General features: G+C 45.6%; 1 protein-coding gene across 1 annotated transcript; it reads left to right on the top strand.

Annotated features, from left to right (window-relative positions):
* Window positions 1-39: 39 nt before the first annotated feature.
* On the top strand, window positions 40-14152 carry LOC311610067 (cytochrome P450 2B11-like). Its single transcript, XM_084860956.1, has 9 exons — window positions 40-261; window positions 3807-3969; window positions 4135-4284; window positions 6522-6682; window positions 7203-7379; window positions 7966-8107; window positions 9777-9964; window positions 10139-10280; window positions 13082-14152. The coding sequence occupies exons 1-9, from the start codon at window positions 91-93 to the stop codon at window positions 13261-13263; spliced, it is 1476 nt and encodes a 491-aa protein (XP_084717082.1). The 5' UTR covers window positions 40-90; the 3' UTR covers window positions 13264-14152.
* The last annotated feature ends 18 nt before the right edge of the window (window positions 14153-14170 follow it).

The raw sequence follows: 14170 nt of genomic DNA, 5'->3' as shown, positions 1-14170 counted from the left end.
TGAAGTTACATAACTGGGTGGGGAGGCAGGATCAGGATAAAAGGCCCGAGCTGGGACTGCAGTGAACCGGAAGGCAGTCAGATTGGGACCATGGAGCTCAGTGTCCTCCTCCTCCTTGCTCTCCTCACAGGACTGGTGATTCTCCTGGCCAGGGGCCACCCAAAGGCACGTGGCCACCTTCCTCCAGGCCCCCGTCCCCTGCCCGTCTTCGGGAACCTTCTGCAGATGGACAGAGGAGGCCTACTCAAATCCTTCCAGAGGGTGAGATGCAGGTGGACGGGTTGGAGAGGGGCTTCCCTCACTTACCAGAGGGAGTAAGGGTCCTTCCAGGCTCAGGGGTGAGGTTGGTGAGTAAGAGGCAGGCAGCTGAAGCACGGTAGATCGTCTTGTGCACTGGGAATTGTGTGCCACTGTCTCTGGAGTGGGCAAGTGGGGATTATGAGACATGGATATAGCATTTCACATTTTGTGTCACCTTCTGCCAAGTTCTTGGGTGCCTACCTCTCCTACCCCTCCACCATGAAAGAGGAAAAGGGGACAGTGTCATTAGTCAAATCAGTTTCTCCTCTGTCAAAAGAAAAGGAGAGACTGGTCCATATCAGCACCAGGACAGGGGAGGAGGAAGGGAGCAGGAGGCCAGGCACAGAGGGCTTACCAATAATGCATGTGGATGTGCTATATCTAACAGCTGACACTATGGAAGATGTACTGGGCTCTGCATCACTGCTTCCCAGCCATGACTTTGTGTCTTGTCATCTATTCAGTTATTAGTAATGTAATCTACCCCATGAACCCACCTCCCAATGGGAGAACAGGAGCACTGACAGTAACTTCCAGCTGCCTCCTGCCTTACAGTCCGGTCTCCTGCTGCGTCCCCCTACCCACACCCTCCCTCTTTACGGTGATCACACTCCTGAATCTTGGACTTGTCATTACCGTTGTTTTTAAAAGAGAGAGTTTGATCACATAATGTGGAAACCCCAAGTATGTGTGATTTAGTTCTCATTGTCTTCAATGTACCACAGGGGACCATGCTTTCCCATAAATACCTGGACTGAGTTTCTTCATTCAGAATGATGTGGCTGGGGTTTGCCTGCCTTGTGGTGAGAACTCACCAGGTCTCACAACAATCCTGTGGGCTAGGTGAGGTGCTAACCCCATCTTAGCGACTAGGACAGTGAGGCTTAGCCTGGGGAAGCCTGTCCACAGCTACACAGCTGGGCTTCACAGAGGGGAAGCTTGGGTCCAGCAGGGAGGGCCCTCATCTTAGTGCCCTCAGAGACTGAAGCTGCCTGACAATAAATTTCTTGAGAATCTCATTAAACCTTTAGGCTTCCTCCCAATATCCACACACATCATTGCAAAGAGTTTGAGAGTTTCAGATCCCCAAAGTTCTTACATGGACCTTGCAAGGATCCTTTAGGTGTTCAGCATCCTCGTGAAGGGGGGCAAGAGAGAGAGAGAGAGAGAGAGAGAGAGAGAGAGAGAGAGAGAGAGAGAGAGGGAATATAAGCTAGTGGGTGCCATGATGGAAGGGGTTGGGGAAGCTGGCACTGTTCCTCCTTTCTTCCCCTACACGTGCCCAAGTCCTTCTGGAGTCAGGCTTGGTCTCATGTTCCAGATTCAACTGTTACTCATCTAGTCTCAGTTTCCACTTCTGTAAAACAATATAGTGACAATAAAAATGTGTCCCTCATAAAATGGTGAGGATGAGGTGGGGTATTGCATAGAGCCTGGTGTATAGTCAATGCTCATTAAATGGCAGCTCCTTTGATCCACTCATTCATTTATCCACTCATTAAATAGTAGATTATTGGGCACCTTCTGAGTGCTGGGGAATGTTCTAGGTGTAGCATTGGACAGAACATACAAACAAGGAAATAAACATATAAGGTACACAAGAGCTATGATTAAAACTACTTTAGATTGAGTTGGGAGGAAAAGGCTCAATCCTGCTTTGTTTCTGGGCAGAGACACAGAAAGATGCAGGAACAGGCATCAGAGAGAGGCAGGTGCAAGATCCCTGAAGAATGAGCAAGTTCAGCATCTTGAGGGACAACGTGGAGATGGGATCTGAATGAGGAATGGGGCCAATGGGGAAAGAAGCAGAGGGATGATGAGACTAGGTGGAGCATGGTGGAGACTTCAGCTTTTATTCTCAATGAGGTGGGAGCACTGGAGGATTTGGAGCAGGTCAGTGATATTAATTTACATTTTAATAGGATTACTCTGGCATCGGGGTAGAGAGGGATAGGAGATGAAACGATTGTAGATGGGAAAAGAGTGGGAGTAGAGAGACCAGTGAGGAGGTTTTGCAGAGATCAGTGTGAGAAACTTTTCATAAAAATCACAAAAACTTAAACTTTTATGATTGTAAGTCAACTTATAATATATATATATATATATATATATATATATATATATATATATATATATATTTATCGATTTCAGAGAGGAAGGGAGAGGGGGAGAGAGACAGAAACATCAATGATGAGAGAGTTATTGATTGGCTGCCTCCTGCATGCCCCCTACTGGAAATCAAGCTCAAAACTCGGGCATGCATCCTTGACCAGAATTGTACCTGGGACCCTAAGTCCACAAGTCAACATTCTAGCCACTGAACCAAACCAGATAGGGCTGTAAGTCAACGTTTTACTATTTAACATCACTCTAAGAAGTGCACAAATCATAAGTACTCAGCTCAGTGAATTTTCTCAAACACACTCACACAATATACATGCAGATAAGTAACAACATGGCCCATCCCCAGATACCCCACTCACATCCCTGTCCAGTCACTACCTTCCCACCATCTTGAGACCATAGGTTTATGTTATCCGTTTTTCAACTTTATATAAATAGAATTATCATATATGGACTCTTTTGTATCTAATTTTGCTCAGCATTATGCCTGTGAGGTTCATTCATGCTGTTGGGTATTGCAGTAGTATGTTCTTTTTAAATATATTTTATTGATTTTTCACAGAGAGGAGGAGAGAGGGATAGAGAGTTAGAAACATCGATGAGAGAGAATCATCAATCAGCTGCCTCTTGCACACCCCCTACTGGGGATGTGCCAGCAACCAAGGTACATGTCCTTGACCGGAATCGAACCCGGGACCTTTCAGTCCGCAGGCTGATGCTCTATCCACTGAGCCAAACCGGTTTCAGCCTGCAGTAGTATGTTTTTTTCACTGCTGATTAGCATTCCATGGTATGGACACATATGGATGGTGATGATCATTGTATTAATAAGGTTTCAGTCTCCTTGTCCTGTATTTTGGTGAACACAAGTACACATTTTGGGACATGCACCTGAAATTCAGTTGACGAGTCAGGGAGTATACATGTGAACTTTCAGCTTCAGTAAATACCACCGAGCAGTTTCCAAAGTGGCTGTACTATGTTATGTTTTTTTCAGATCTCGTGATCAACACCAGAAGCCATCACTTTCTCTTCCTGTCGATCATAGGGCTGTTCAGGGTATTTCTCTGGGGAAATTATCAGGATGCAGGCAGCAGGTTGAAGTGGGTCACAAAAGGATGGTCTTTAGTTGTGATGCCAGGGAAATCTGGCCAGACTTAAGGTTATGGGCAGGGGTGATATTAGAGATATTTAACCACCTATACTACCCGGGGCACCAATCAATCACGCAATCCCTGGATAGGTCATGGGCTACTCTGATAGTTGCTGAATCCTGGGAAGGAGAAAGGCAGAGTCAGATGAAGGGTTTCAGGGTGCCAGTTAATTACCGATCTATATGTGTTTTAATGGTTTAACACTTTTGGTGTGGATATGCTTGGCAGCTCCGAGACAAATATGGGGATGTCTTCACGGTGTACCTGGGGTCTAGACCTGTGGTCATACTATGGGGGACAGAGGCCATCCGGGAGGCCCTCGTGGAACAAGCTGAGACCTTTTCTGGCCGGGCGCAAATTGCTGTTGTTGATCAAGTCTTTCAAGGATATGGTAAGGGCCTGAAAGGCACCGGGAGATGGGAGTTGGGAGTTGGGTGGACAGGGAATGGAGGATGGGGTTTGCCAGGTGAATCTGGTAAAGCAGAATAGGGGTGGGGTGGAGAGGGACCCAGAATCTCCTTCCAACTTCCTCTGCAACCCATGCCTGCCTCCACAGGTGTGGTGTTTGCCAACGGGGAACGTTGGAAGGCTCTCCGGCGATTTTCTCTGGCCACCATGAGGGACTTCGGGATGGGCAAGCGGAGTGTGGAGGAGCGGATTCAGGAAGAGGCACAGTATCTGGTGGAGGAGCTTCGGAAATCCCAGGGTGAGCCTGGGGGATGGTAAGGAAAGACAGACGGTGTAATGGAGAGGACCAAGGTACACGACAACAGAAAGGCAGAGAAAGAGAAATAGAGATAAAAACAGAGCTAGATAGACCACCAGACAGAGGGACAGGGACACAGGAAGGGACACGGAGATGGATGAAGATGACAAGGAGAGGGACAAGAGGACCAGAAGAGATGTGGGATGTATACTAATTCAAAGACACACACACACACACACACACACACACACACGAACACACTATTTTCATTGGTTTCAAGAGAGAAAGGGAGAGAAGAGGAAAGGAGAGGGAGAGAGAGAAAGAGAAAGAATCATTGATTGGCTGTCATCTACACGCCCTCTACTGGGGATTGAGCCTGAAACCTGGGCATGTGCCCTTATCAGGAATTGAACTATTACCTCCTGGTTCATAGGTCAATACTCAACCACTGAACAACATCAGCCAGGCTAAATACTTAGATATTAAGCCTTTTCTGGCTATTTACTTGTGTTCAAGGAAGCCAATTCATGGATTAATTGTATCTATCAAAGGCAAAACAGGACTTAAATAAGGGAAAGCAAAGAGAGAAAAAGAACTTCAGACATTGGAAAACAATGGACTATTTTCCTTTTCTTTTTTTCTTTTAAAAAAATATATTTTATTGACTTTTTTTACAGAGAGGAAGAGAGACAGACAGAGAGCTAGAAACATTGATGAGAGAAAAACATAGATTCAGCTGCCTCCTGCACACTCCCCACTGGGGATGTGCCTGCAACCAAGGCATATGCCCTTGATTGGAATCGAACCTGGGACCCCTCAGTCCACAGGACAATGCTTCATCCACTGAGCAAAACCAGTTAGGGCTGTTTTCCTTTTCTTGAGTGAACTGCTGACAAACTGGCAGTGAGGGCAGTGGGGTTTTCTGCTCTGCAGCTGAATGGGCTATCAGAGAAGCACTTCCAGTTGTTTTTAGATTCTCCCTAAAACTGATTTTTATAAGATATAAAGGTAACAGGGTCCTTTCTCAAGAGACTGAAAGATATAAGCATAGAGGTTTGGAAGGAGATGCAGAGGCAGAGACACAGGAACAATAAAAGAAAAGAGACAGAGGGACTAAGAGAAAGACATGAGGAAACAGACTGAGGCAGACAGAGAAGGTGAAAGAGACAGAGATGGAGGGACCAAGTCAAAGAGAGACACACAGGCAGAGTGAGTGGAAGAGACTCTTTGAGGCAAAAAGAAAAAGGCAGAGAAAGTGAAAAGACAGGCTTAGTAAAGGGTCTGTAGAGGAACAAGAGAAGATGGACAGGTGAGACTCACAGAGAAGACGGCACCAACCGGATGGCCTGACGATCTGTGATTTGTCCTTGGTGGGCTCACAGGTGGCTAGCCTCCCCAGGGCTAGCCTAGCGTTTGCAGACATCAGTTAACAAGTGTAGAACAATTTCATGAGGCCTAGAGACCCTTAGAGATGAACAAAGGAAGTAAAGGGAGAGACAGAAAGGGGCAGGGAGAACAGAGCTTTTAAATTTGTACATGCAATTGATTGAACACCTGCATTGCACTCCCTCTGGCCCTGGGACTTAATTCTACCTGCTCCCCCAGTGATAACTGGGGCCTGAGAAGGGACCAACCATACAGCCTCTGTAGCTGGGCTGCCTGGGTCTGAATCCTGGCCCCAGTGATGAGTCGCTGGGTAACCCTGGTCAAATTACTTAACTTCTCTGTTTGCCCGTCTATGAAATGGAGATAATAACAGAACTACATCTTCCTTATAGGAGGTGAGAATTAAATAAAATAGCACTGACGATGCTCAATGGCTAGAGCATCAGCTCTCACTCATACTGAAGGGTCTCAGGTTCCATTCCTGGTCAAGTTCCACTCCTGGTCTCAGGTTCCATTCCATACCTCGGTTGCAGGGCATGTGGGAGGCAACCAATCAATGTGTCTCTCACATGGATTTTCCTCTCTTCCCCCTCCCCTTCTTCATCCCTTCCACTCTCTATAAAATAAAATCAATGGAAAAAACATCCTAAGGTGACAATAAAAATAATAAAATAAAATAATTGACTAGGGCCTGGCGTGTCATATGGGCTAGTGAGTGATAATTGTTATTATTTCTATTTTCTTTATCATAATTGAGCAATGAAGGATAGTTACACAAAGATGGGGTGGCTGCTTAGTGCTCCCCAGATATTTGAGTCTGTGTTCCTTGACCTGCCACTTCCTCCTCCTAGGAGCCCTCCAGGACCCCACCTTCATCTTCCACTCCATCACTTCCAACATCATCTGCTCCATTGTCTTTGGAAAACGCTTTGCCTACAGAGACCCCGATTTTCTGAGGCTTCTGGACATGTTCTACCAGTCCTTTGCACTCATCAGCTCCTTCTCCAGCCAGGTCAGGGAGGGGGTGAGGGAGGGTGGGGAGGAGGTGGACATCCAGGAAAGGAGAAAGGGGTAATCTGCTTTGGGGCCCCAGAAATGCAGCTTGGAAGAAGTGCAGGACAACAGGGAGAGACAGGGCCACAGACACTTGGAGGGAGAGAGAGATGGCGAAATAAGGACAAAGAGACAAAGAGAAAGAAAGAGGAGTAATGGAGGAGGCAGAAACAGAAAATCAGAGAATTAGAGGGAGGGAAAAGAGAGAAGAAAGAGAAAATGAGACAAGAAAGAGCAAAGATAAAGAGATCTTGAGAGGCAGAGTTGACAAGAATGAGAGAGAGAGAAAAAGAGAGAGAGAGACAGAGAGAGAGAGAGAGAGAGAGAGAGAGAGAGAGAGAGAGAGAGAGAGAGAGAGAGAGAGAGAAATAATAAGAGATCCCCTCTACCAGAGGTTTTAGGGCCCAGGAGGGTTGTCTCTTCCTCTGACCCCCTAGCTCAGCCCCAGAAGAACCTTACAGCCCCATTGTCTCCCACAGGTGTTTGAGCTCTACTCTGGCTTCTTGAAGTACTTTCCTGGCGCACACAGGCAAATCTACAGAAACCTGCAGGAAATAAAAGACTTCATTGGCCGCAGCGTGGAGAAGCACAGGGAGACCCTGGACCCCAATGCCCCCCGGGACTTCATTGATACCTACCTGCTCCGCATGGACAAAGTGGGGTTTGAGAGAGGGGAATGAAAGGGGAGGGGAGGGAGGAAAAGATGAGGGGCAGTGAAAAGAAGGGAGGGGAAATGAGGAAGATGGAAGAACAGAGGATGCAGAGGGGATATTAGGAAAAGGTAGGAGGGATGAAAGAAGGAGAAACTAGGGAAGAAGCAGAGAGGGATGGATAGAGAGAGGAAGGGAAGAAGAGAGAGGATGAGAGGGAGAGAGAGAAAGAGAGAGAGAGAGAGAGAGAGAGAGAGAGAGAGAGAGAGAGAGAGAGAGAGAGAGATCAGAGAAATAAAGGTCAAGGGACAAAAAATAGGGCAATAGATGAAAAGACCCACAGAGGCAGAAAGAGGCTGGGAGAGAAAGTGAGACAAGCACACCAAAGAGATGTTACCATGTATTGAAACAGAGCCAGAGTGAAAAGAGGCAGAGATAGGGATATATGGGTGGACATGAAAAGGACAGAGAAAAGTAAAATGGACCAGATGATGTGAGAGACCCAGAAAGAGGTGGGGGGGACCCCGATAAGTACATGCAGCAAGGTTCCAGCCTGCCCTGATTCCAATGAACCCCACCCCTCTGGACCCAGGAGAAGTCTCAACCAAACAGCGAGTTCCACCACCAGAACCTCCTCAACACCGCGCTCTCTCTCTTCTTTGCGGGCACGGAGACCACCAGCACCACTCTCCGCTATGGATTCCTGCTAATGCTCAAATATCCCCACATCACAGGTATGCAGGGTGGGGGCAGCCAATCTGGGTAGTCCTCTGATCCCTTTTTGGCTGCAGAAGTGGGTAGAGGTTCTGCCTAAATGAGAGAGGCAGCACTCCCCTCTGAAATCAGGAACACTGCAGGTTTGAATGAGCTGCCAACTAAGCCAGCCTTATTGGGTGGATGGGTGAAGAATCTGTCAATCTGTTCTCCTGTTTTCAGTGATCTCTTAAAAATTCACTCATCCATCCACACATCCATCCATCTGTCTGTGCTTTAACTGGTCTGTATGCTCAGATTCCTTTATCTATGCTCTGCCCAAGAACGTACACTTCCATTCTTTATTTGGATTAATCTATTTACCTGTTGATCCTTTGAAACAAGGGTAATTGAATGAATGTTGTGTCGTGATTCGTTGGCTCACTCATTCATGCATGCATGCATCCATCTGTCCTTCTATGAACTAGGTTTCATTCCTTAACACTTCTATCAGTCAGTCTTTCAATTCATTCTTAACTCTTCTACCCCTTCATTTATTAATTGCACAATTAATTCACTGATTCATCTTTCATTTATTCATCTGTCATCAAGCCATCATTCATTTATTACTTTTCCTACTAATTTATTCATTCACTTATTCCTCCATAAATCCAAAATTTATTCAGGTAATTTATTGGTTGATTAGGTTTATTTATTTATCTGTCTATTGGTAATTACTCATCTATTGATTGATAAGTAAATACATGCATCCATTAAATACTGTTCTTCCATCCATAAGTCTTTTTATTTATGAATTGGTTGATTGATATATTCATTCATTTACCCAATTATTCATGGGTTAATCTATTGATCTATTTCACTGCCATATTCCTGAGGACCTAGCATAGTACCTCATTTATAATACACACAATAAATATTAGTTCATTTTCCTCTCATCTTAGAGAAGAAAATTTGACATGTGTATAGGCTCGAGTACTCAATCTGATATGTGATTTGTGTGTGTGTGTGTGTGTGTGCTCACACACATGTGCATGTGTGTTTCCCTGTGCATGTGGGGGAAAGAACATTCATTAAATTTCAAAAAGTGAGAGTTCTTTGCTCCCCCACCCCAAGCTGATTGTTTTGAGGAGTGTCAATGATTAAACACTTTACTGTAAGTTTAAAAAAATTATTATTATTGATTCAGAGAAGAAGGGAGAGGGAGAGGGAGATAGAAACATCAATGATGAGAGAGAATCATTGATTGGCTGCCTCCTGCACATCCCCTACTGGGGTATGAGCCTGCAATGCAGGCATGTGTCCTTGACAGGAATTAAACCAGCTTCAGTCCATAGGCCAATGCTCTATCCACTGAGCCAAATCAGCTAGGGCCTATAAGTGTTTCCTGGCTCACTGGCCAATAGAAAGCAGTGTCTCTACTGAAATGTCCATTATTATTATTATTAAATACACTTTTATTGATTTCAGAGAGGAAGGGAGAGGGAGATAGAAACATCAGTGAGAAAGAATTATTGATTGACTGCCTCCTACACTGCACACCTCTCACTGGGGATTGAGCCTGCAACTAAGCATATGCTCTAATCAGGAATTGAACCATGAACCCCTGGTTCATAGGTCAATGCTCAACCACTGAGCTATGCCAGTTGGGCTGAAATACTCCTTTAAAAAAAGGTTTACTCTTCTATGCAGAGAAAGTCCACAAGGAGATTGATCAGGTGATTGGCTCACATCGCCCTCCAGCCCTTGATGACCGGGCCAAAATGCCATACACTGAAGCAGTCATCCACGAGATTCAGAGATTCGGAGACCTGATTCCTATTGGTGTGCCTCACAAGGTCATCAAAGACACTAACTTCCGAGGGTACATCATCCCAAAGGTGAGGCCAGCCAGGCAACCACATCTCTCCTGTGTGGGATCCTGCTTTCTCTTAATCTCCAAACTTGACCTCTTGTTTTATCACTGGGGCTTCTTGTTTCAAGTTGTGTTTCAGGGTCGGGTGGGGAAGGGAATGGCATTATTATTATTTTTTTATCTTGTGATCATTCCTCAGGACACTGAAGTATATCCCATCCTGCACTCTGCTCTCTTTGACTCACATTACTTTGACACACCAGACACCTTCAACCCTAACCACTTTCTGGATGCCAATGGGGCACTTACGAAGAATGAAGCTTTTATGCCCTTCTCTGTAGGTAAGCTGGATCTATACTTGCTTCCCAGACACCAAAGTGCAGGTGTCTTCACCTACTTGAGACATCAAGGAGAGGCTTTTCATTGAGAAGTTAGTACATTGCCAGCTGCTTTACCTTCATTATGCCATCCCACATCTCCTAGAAGAGGTTTAAGAGGTGAGATCACAGCCCAGTAGCACACCTTGGAATGCTGATATGTAAGATATGTAAACCTCTCTATACCTCGGTATAAGATATCTGTTGAGCGGCATACTCTGAGCCCAGTGCTTTACTGGGGACTGAAGATAATGCATCAGAAAAATCACATAGACTGAGAAACAGTATCTGTCAGGATGTGAAGACAGAAACAAAACAAAATAGCTGCCATGGGCAGAAAGAAGGACAAGCTTAGCCAAAGAGATGTTAGAGACAAATGTCTACTGAAGGGTCCAAAGGATAGCCAAAGGGTGGAAGGACAGTGTGGGAGGGAGATAACAGGCTCTTCTATAATGAAGTGGGTCATGTAGCCAGTTACAGAAGAGGAACCATGCCAGAGCCCTGCCCTGCAGATTTTTGCGCATGTGTCCTAACTTCTAGGTGTGCCCAAAATGTGAACCCTTCCCCAGATACCTCCACACAGGCACAATGTCCAACGACTTGAAAGGTTTAGGAAATGCCTGGAAACCCAATCATTGAAATGGCCTTTCCAAAGTGGTCAGCTTGCTGATTAGGAACCAATAAAGTAATGGAGGAGACTCTCAGTGTCTGCCTGACCCTTTGCCCTCATTTCTCTCCAAGCCAGTGGTTTATAACCTACTAGAGGCCCAGTGCATAAAATTTGTGCATGGAGAGGGACAGGGGAGGGTCCCCTCAGCCTAGCATGCACCCTCTTCAATCTGGGACCCCTGGCTCCTAACTGCTCACCTGCCTGCCTGCCTAATAGCCCCTAACTGCCCCCCCCCCCCCGCTGGCCTGACAACCCCCAACTTCTCCCTCTGCTGGCCTAATTGCCCCCAATCCCGGCCCCCTGCTGACCTGGTCTCCCCCACCCCCGCTGGCCGGTTGCCCCTTACTGCTGCCCTTGCCAGCCTGCTCACCCCAAACTGTCACCCCTCACTGCCCCCACTCTGCCAGCCTGGTTACCCCCAGCTGCCCCCCCACCCTGCCAGCCTGGTCGCCTCATGCAGCTTGCTGTTTGATCATTTGGTTGTCCCATTACTAAACCCTCCTGCTGCCCTGGTCACCCCATGCATCCTGCTGCTGGGTCATCTGTTCAGTTGCGATGGTCACTTAGGCTTTTATATATATAGACTGGCAGGGTGTACACCTCTGAGAATCTGATGGAAACCATACACCCACCAAACATATATAAATCACATTCACAAGTTTATTGTACAATATGGGTTTTTTTCTTAACACTGAGATAAGAAACAAAACAGAGATAAGAAAGGAAACAGAAACATACTCAAAGAAACAAAGAACAAACGGTTACCAGAGGCAAGGAAGCTTGGGGAACTGGGTGAAAAGGTGAAAGGAGTTAGAAGTACAAATTAGTAGTTACAGAATATTCACAGCAATGTAAAGTACAGTTTATGGAATATAGTCAATAATATTGAAATACCTATGTATGGTGTCAGATGTATGGTATACTCATAGGTGGATCACCTAGTATTTTATATATAATATATATGCCATATATATATATGTCTAGCCACTGAACTGTACACTTGAAACTAATATAAAGTAATATTGAATGCCAAGTGTAAATGAAAATAACCCAGAGATAGAAAATCACATGCAATGCCAGACATTCACCCCACAGTCTCCCACCACACATACCTGAAAAAACACCAAGTATGATCTACAGTACACATATAGGATCCTTAGTGTAGACCAGAAGTTCCTTGAATAATTCTTTTGTTTTGTTAATCCTCACCTGAGGTTATTTTTTCCATTGATTTTTAGAGAGTGCAAGGGAGTGGAGGAGAAAGAGAGAGAGAAAAAAACTTCAATGTGAAAGAGACACATTGATTGGTTGCCTCCCGCACGTGCCCTGACAGGGGCTGAGGCTCGAATCTGCAACCCAGGTATATGCCCTTGACAAGGAATCGAATCCTGGGCCCTTCAGTGTGCAGGCTAACATTCTAATCACCAAGCCACACTAGTCAGAGCTTTTCTAAGAATTTTTACAGATATTAACAATTCTCCAAATGTTGTTGGAACTATGCCCACATCTATTCAACTGGAGGTGTGCTTGCGCGCTCGCGCGCGCGCGCACACACACACACACACACACACACACACACACATCCAACCCAATGTTAGTCCTTAGATTCTGTGAGGCCAACTGAACCTTTGGAAATCTAACAGAAGCTACAATCTCCCCTGGAAAGATATACATCAAAGATTTGCACCGGTTTTAGAGGTTTGGGGACACCCTAAAAGTCCACCCTGAATTACAAGTGAAAGGCTAGTCCCATCCAAACCAGTTGCAATAAACACAGATGTCTGGACTTTGGGCAAAGAATATGCATCCAGCCCAGCTGGCGATTGAGCGTTGACCTATGAACCAGGAGGTCATGGTTTGATTCCTGGTCAGAGCACATGCCCAGGTTGTGGGCTTGATCCCAGTAGGGACTGTGCAGGAGGCAGCTGATCAATGATTTTCTCTCATCATTTATGTTTCTAACGCCTTCTCCCTCTCACTTCCTCTATTTGAAATCAATAAAAATATATTTCACACACACACACACACACACACACACACCAAATAGAATATGCATCCACACCAGATCCACATTGTTGATCTCCTGTGCCCACAGGGAAGCGCATTTGTCTTGGCGAAGGTATTGCCCGTGCGGAATTATTCCTCTTCTTCACCACCATCCTCCAGAATTTCTCCGTGGCCAGTCCCGTGGCCCCTGAGGACATTGACCTCACACCCCGGGAGTGTGGAGTGGGCAAGCTGCCCCCAATATACCAGATCCAATTCCTGTCCCGCTGAGGGGATTGAAGGAAGGAGATAAAAGGATCCCAGCGTCATGAAGTATTCCCATCTCGACAGGGATGTTGCCTTACTCTACCCATGTTCTGCATCTGAGAGATCTACTACAAGCCAGTCTCCTTCTTCCTCCTTGGTTGCCATCTCCACGAGAAAGTCCATTCTGCAGTCTGCCTCCTTCCATCATGCTGCAGTTCTCCTAAAGACTCAATGAGGTGTTCTCCTTTCCTCTGTTAATAGAATTCCAGAAGTGGTGTATATATAGAGATTGGAGGCTGGAAGGGAGCACTCAGCTGAGGATTTCTCTGCAGTTTGCCTCGTAGGCCACTGCTTACCCTGAGTGACTTCTCCCTTCCTTAGAACAAACACAGCCTCCATTTAACAACTCCTTGTGCTCCATGATCTGTACATGCATGATTTTGCTTGAATACTATTCCCACTAGCCCCTTGTGGTGGGTACAACAATTATGTTCATTGTACAGATGAGTACAAAGAGGCAGGGCAATGGCATCAGTTGTCTGAGGTCATATGGTGAGTGAGTGCAAGCGCAATATTCACACTCAGTCTCTGTGGCTCTAGAACTCAAACTTTTTTTTTTAGTCAAAGCTTCTCCCACCCATATATTTTTAAATTAATCTGAAATTCAGAGACAAAAATAATCAGCCATTTTTACTAGTATAATTTAGTGCTTTCTGGATTTGTCTCTTCTGCATAATTCATATAATGAAATCACATACGTGGCCTTTTGTGAATGGCTTCTTTCACTTAGCATGATATTTTTGAGGTTCATCCACATTGTAGACTGTAGTTGTGCCCTGCCATTGTCCTGCTGCCTCCTCATTTTACTGTCTTTCCCTTTCCTTTTCAATATAAAAGCACCTTCTCAGCCCAGGGCCTCCTGATCTATGTG

This window comes from Pipistrellus hanaki (assembly GCF_964339955.1).
Source record: "Pipistrellus hanaki genome assembly, chromosome: 15".
In the NCBI taxonomy this organism is placed as follows: domain Eukaryota; kingdom Metazoa; phylum Chordata; class Mammalia; order Chiroptera; family Vespertilionidae; genus Pipistrellus; species Pipistrellus hanaki.
Note: the sequence above shows the minus strand (reverse complement) of the source record. Positions and strands in the feature narration are given on the sequence as shown.

Coding starts and splice junctions, on each gene's coding strand:
- LOC311610067 (XM_084860956.1), top strand. CDS start 91: ATGGAGCTCAGTGTCCTCCTCCTCCTTGCTCTCCTCACAGGACTGGTG. Junction 262..3,806: donor TACTCAAATCCTTCCAGAGG/GTGAGATGCAGG, acceptor TATGCTTGGCAG/CTCCGAGACAAATATGGGGA. Junction 3,970..4,134: donor TCAAGTCTTTCAAGGATATG/GTAAGGGCCTGA, acceptor CTGCCTCCACAG/GTGTGGTGTTTGCCAACGGG.